Source organism: Coregonus clupeaformis, chromosome 21, assembly GCF_020615455.1.
Source record: "Coregonus clupeaformis isolate EN_2021a chromosome 21, ASM2061545v1, whole genome shotgun sequence".
Taxonomy (NCBI): domain Eukaryota; kingdom Metazoa; phylum Chordata; class Actinopteri; order Salmoniformes; family Salmonidae; genus Coregonus; species Coregonus clupeaformis.
The window spans coordinates 3,330,408-3,335,974 of record NC_059212.1 but is presented as its reverse complement, the minus strand read 5'-3'; the positions used below and the strand labels follow the sequence as shown (position 1 = coordinate 3,335,974).

At 47.2% G+C, this 5,567-nt stretch overlaps 1 protein-coding gene across 6 annotated transcripts in view; it reads right to left on the bottom strand.

The window, feature by feature from the left end:
• The window catches only part of efr3ba (EFR3 homolog Ba (S. cerevisiae)), a 45,755-nt gene extending 40,815 nt beyond the window's left edge, over positions 1-4,940 (bottom strand). For 2 of the 6 annotated variants that reach the window (XM_041847290.2, XM_041847292.2), the window contains exon 1: positions 4,845-4,940. Coding sequence is in view for 2 of the 6 variants with exons in the window: in XM_041847288.2 (XP_041703222.1) it covers positions 4,578-4,584 (7 nt within the window). In the remaining 4 variants the exon portion in view is untranslated. The other 4 variants (XM_041847288.2, XM_041847289.2, XM_041847291.2 and 1 more) reach the window with 2 other exon arrangements.
• Between the last annotated feature and the right edge of the window lie 627 nt (positions 4,941-5,567).

The following is a 5,567-nucleotide window of genomic DNA, read 5'->3' as shown; positions in this document are numbered from 1 at the left end:
ACAGCTTTGTGGAAGTTACCTGTGGCGCTGATGTTTAGGCCGAGGTATGTATAGTTTTTTGTGTGCTCCAGTGCAACTGTGTCTAGATGGAATTTGTATTTGTGGTCCTGGCAACTGGACCTTTTTTGGAACACCATTATTTTTGTCTTACTAAGATTTACTGTCAGGGCCCAGGTCTGACAGAATCTTTGCAGAAGATCTAGGTGCTGCTGTAGGCCCTCCTTGGTTGGTGACAGAAGCACCAGATCATCAGCAAACAGTAAACATTTGACTTCAGATTCTATTAGGGTGAGGCCGGGTGCTGCAGACTGTTCTAGTGCCCTCGCCAATTTGTTTATATATATTGAAGAGGGTGGGGCTTAAACTGCATCCCTGTCTCACCCCACGGCCCTGTGGAAAGAAATGTGTGTGTTTTTTGCCAATTTTAACCGCACATTTGTTGTTTGTGTACATGGATTTTATAATGTCGTATGTTTTTCCCCCAACCCCACTTTCCATCAATTTGTATAGCAGACCCTCATGCCAAATTGAGTCAAAAGCTTTTTTTAAATCAACAAAGCATGAGAAGACTTTGCCTTTGTTTTGGTTTGTTTGTTTGTCAATTAGGGTGTGCAGAGTGAATATATGGTCTGTCATGTTTTGGTAGTCTTTAATAGTTGATTCTAAGATTTGCATTTGATCATGTATATTTTTTTGCTGTTTGTTCTTTGTTATAGGCGCCAAAAAGATTGGAGAAGTGGTTTACCCATACATCTCCGTTTTGGATAGATAGCTCTTCGTGTTGTTGTTTGTTTACTGTTTTCCAATTTTCCCAGAAGTGGTTAGAGTCTATGGATTCTTCAATTACATTGAGCTGATTTCTGACATGCTGTTCCTTATTTTTCGGTAGTGTATTTCTGTATTGTTTTAGTGATTCACAATAGTGAAGGCTCAGGTTTTCTGGGTCTCTATGTTTTTGGTTGGATAGGTTTCTCAATTTCTTTCTTAGGTTTTTGCATTCTTCATCAAACCAATTGTAACTGTTGTAACTTTTCTTCGGTTTTCTGTTAGAGATTTTTAGATTTGTTAGGGAAGCTGAGGTCAAATATACGGTTTAGGTTTTCTACTGCCAAGTTTACACCTTCACTATTACAGTGGAACGTTTTGTCCAGGAAGTTGTCTAAAAGGGATTGCATTTGTTGTTGCCTAATTGTTTTTTGGTAGGTTTCGACACTACTTTCCTTCCATCTATAGCATTTTAAAATATTATTCAGTTCCTTTGGCTTTGATGCCTCATGATTGAGTATTGCTCTGTTCAAGTAGACTGTGATTTTGCTGTGGTCTGATAGGGGTGTCAGTGGGCTGACTGTGAACGCTCTCAGAAACTCTGGGTTGAGGTCAGTGATAAAGTAGTCTACAGTACTACTGCCAAGAGATGAGCTATAGGTGTACCTACCATAGGAGTCCCCTCGAAGCCTACCATTGACTATGTACATACCCAGTGTGCGACAGAGCTGCCTCTCTCCCCCTCCCTCTCTCTCCCTCTCTCCCCCCTTTTTATCTCTCCCCCTCCCTCACTCTCTCCCCTCCCTCAGGTAGCCTCCCTCTCTCCCTCTCTCTCTCTCTCTCTCTCTCTCTCTCTCTCTCTCTCTCTCTCTCTCTCTCCCTCCCTCACTCTCACCCCTCCCTCAGGTAGCCTCCCTCCCTCCCTCTCCCTCTCTCCCTCCCTCCCTCCCTCTCTCCCCTCCCTCACTCTCTCCCCTCCCTCAGGTAGCCTCCCTCCTTCTCTCTCTCTCTCTCTCTCTCTCTCTCTCTCTCTCTCTCTCTCTCTCTCTCTCTCTCTCTCTCTCTCTCTCTCTCTGTCTCTCTCTCTCTCTCTCTCTCTCTCTCTCTCTCTCTCTCTCTCTCTCTCTCTCTCTCTCTCTCTCTCTCTCTCTCTCTCTCTCTCTCTCGCGTCTCTCTCTCTCCCTCCCCCTCCCTCACTCTCTCCCTCCCTCAGGTAGCCTCCCTCCTCCCTCCTCCCTCCCTCCCTCCTCCCTCCCTCCCTCCCTCCCTCCCTCTCTCTCTCCTCCTCCCTTCCTTCCTCCCTTTCTGTCCTCCTCCATCCCTCTCTCTCCCCCTCGCTCAGGTAGTCTCCCTCACTCCCGCTCCCCTCCTATCCCCCCTCTCTCTCTTTCTCTCTCTTTCTTTCTCTCCCCCCCTCCCTCAGGTAGCCTGTGCCAGTAACCGAAAGGTCACTGGTTCGAATCCCCGAGCCGGCAAGGCGGAACTGCCCTTGAGGCCTGGCAGTTAACCCCAAACAACAACTACTCCCCGGACGCCGATGATGTGGACGTTGATTAAGGCAGCCCCTCTCTCTGATTTAGAGGGGTTGGGTTAAATGCGAAAGACATACACCATATATACAAAAGTATGTGGACACCCCTTCAAATTAGTGGATTCGGCTATTTCAGCCACACCTGTTGCTGACATATATAATCAAGCACACAGCCATGCAATCTCCATAGACAAATATTGGTATTAGAATGGCCTTACTTAAGAGCTCAGTGACTTTCAACGTGGAACCGTCATAGGATGCCACCTTCCAACAAGTCAGTTCATCAAATTTCTGCCCTGCTAGAGCTGCCCCGGTCAACTGTAAGTGCTGTTATTGTGAAGTGGAAACATCTAGGAGCAACAACGGCTCAGCCGCGAAGTGGTAGGCCACACAAGCTCACAGAACGGCCGAGTTCTGAAGCGCCACTCTTTACTGAGTTCCAAACTGCCTCTGGAAGCAACGTCAGCAAAATAACTGTTCGTCGTGAGCTTCATGAAATTAGTTTCCATGGCCGAGTAGCCGCACACAAGCCTAAGATCCCCATGCGCAATGCCAAGCATTGGCTGGAGTGGTGTAAAGCTCACCACCATTGGACTCTGGAGCAGTGGAAGCTCGTTCTCTGGAGTGATGAATCACGCTTCACCATCTGGCAGTCCGACGGACAAATCTGGGTTTTGCAGATGCCAGGAGAACTCTACCTGCCTGAATGCATATTGCCAACTGTAAAGTTTGGTGGAGGAGGAATAATGGTCTGCGGCTGTTTTTCATGGTTTGGGCTAGGCCCCTTAGTTCCAGTGAAGGGAAATCTTAACACTACAGCATACAATGACATTCTACATGATTCTGTGTTTCCAACTTTGTGGCAACAGTTTGGGGAAGGCTCTTTCCTGTTTCAGCATGACAATGCCCCCGTGCACGAAGCGAGATCCATAAAGAAACGGTTTGTCGAGATCGGTGTGGAAGAATTTGACTGGCCTGCAGAGAGCCCTGACCTCACCCCCATCGAACACCTTTGGGATGAATTGGAACACTGACAAGGCCTAATTGCCCAACATCAGTGCCCGACCTCACTAATGATCTTGTGGCTGAATGGAAGCAAGTCCCTGCAGCAATGTTCCAACATCTAGTGGAGGCTGTTATAGCAGCAAAGGGGGGACCAACTCCATATTAATGCCCATGATTTTGGAATGAGATGTTCGACGAGCAGGTGTCCACATACTTTTGCTCATTTAGTGTATTTCGGTTGAATGCATTCAGTTGTGCAATTGACTAGGTATTTTCTCCCTCTCTCTCTCTCTCTCTCTCTCTCTCAATTCAATTCAATTTAAGGGCTTTATTGGCATGGGAAACGTGTGTTAACATTGCCAAAGCAAGTGAAGTAGATAGTAAACAAAAGTGAAATAAACAATAAATATTAACAGTAAACATCTCTCTCTCTCTCTCTCTCTCTCGCTCTCTCTCTCTGTATTGTAGATTTTTGGGAGAAGCCAGGTGTCAGGATTATAGTGAGACAGACAGAGAAGCAGAGCTCAGTAATATCTGATTACAACCATTCGTTCTGACTGACTGCAGTACTGTTTAGTAATCATTCCACACCGTAGGAATAGCAGGGCTTGTTTCCAGACTGCACGTTCTCTATGCTATATGTCAGCTTTAGAATCCCAGGAACACAACAGCCTGTCAATCATTCTCTCCTCCAATCCAATGAGATGTGGGAGGAACTCCAGACTGATAATATAGTTGATACAACAGACCGACCAATCGATCGATCAGTGGCTTCGTTTCATTTCCCTGTGGCTGGCACATTCTCAGACTGCCTGTGTGTGCGTGTGCGTGTGTGTGTGTGTGTGCGTGCGTGTGTGTGTGTGTGTTACGATGAAGAACAACAAAACAAAACATAGAGTTAACCATACACACACAGATACCTGTGATAACGTATCTCCCGTTTTGTTTGAACATCTGCTCTGTGTGTGTATGGTAGTTAGCTTCGGTGTGATGTACAATAGCTAATCCATTCACACACAATCTGTTGCTTCAGCATCACGTTCCCATGACAGTGAAAGAAAGCCCAGAGCACACACACACACACACACACACACAATGCAAAAGCACACAGCCCAAACACCTGCTGTTGACACCAGAGAGACAGACTCCAACTCCTACAACTAGACATGTAGAGCAAAGAGGACACAGAGGAAAATACGCTACACACACACTTAGAACCACACACACACACACACACACACACACACACACACACACACACAAACACCATCCTTACCGTACATGGATGAATGAATTGATGAGATCCCCACCCCCTTGCTTTTCACATCGAGAGAGACGCTACTCTTCACACTCACTGGATCGCTCGCTACCTTCGCTGCCTCGTTACCTCGCTGCCTCGCTGCTCCGCTCACACACTGTGCATGTGACCAGGCTCCTATGACCTTGGCTGCGGCCGCACTGAGCTTGTACTCGAGAACAATGCCTGTGCACACACACACACACACACACGGGTACAATCACACCCTCTGAAAGCCAGACATACCCTGTACTCTGTGATGTTAATCCTCGCAGCACAGAACACACGCCCCACTCTTCATTCATGCATGCGCAGTTACAGAGGTAGCAGAGACAGAGACCGTGCTGGAGTGAGCAGGCGTGTTAGAGAGAGAGAGAGAGAGAGAGAGAGAGAGAGAGAGAGAGAGAGAGAGAGAGAGAGAGAGAGAGAGAGAGAGAGAGAGAGAGAGAGAGAGAGAGAGAGAGAGAGAGAGAGAGAGAGAGAGAGAGAGAGAGAGAGAGAGAGACCGTGCTGGATTGAGCATGCGCGTTAGAGAGAAAGAGAGAAACATATGTTCATGCCAATAAAGCCCTTTGAATTGAATTGAGAGATACAGAGAAGGAGTGACACAGGAAGAGATAGCGTGACAGAGAAAAGCAGGAAAGAAAATCAATTGGTGTAGCAATACTTTAATCACTGATTCCCCCCTCCTCCCAGTCCTCCCTCCCCCAGTCCTCCCTCCCCCAGTCCTCTCTCCCCCAGTCCTCTCTCCCCCAGTCCTCCATCCCCCAGTTCTCTCTCCCCCTGCTCCTGTCCTCAGAACGGAGTATTGCACTGATTAACAAATGTTCTCATCCACTAATAGCACAACAACATCATCCACAGCATCCTCATCCACACACTATACCATCCTCATCCACACACTATACCATCCTCATCCACACACTATACCATCCTCATCCACACACTACACCATCCTCATCCACACAC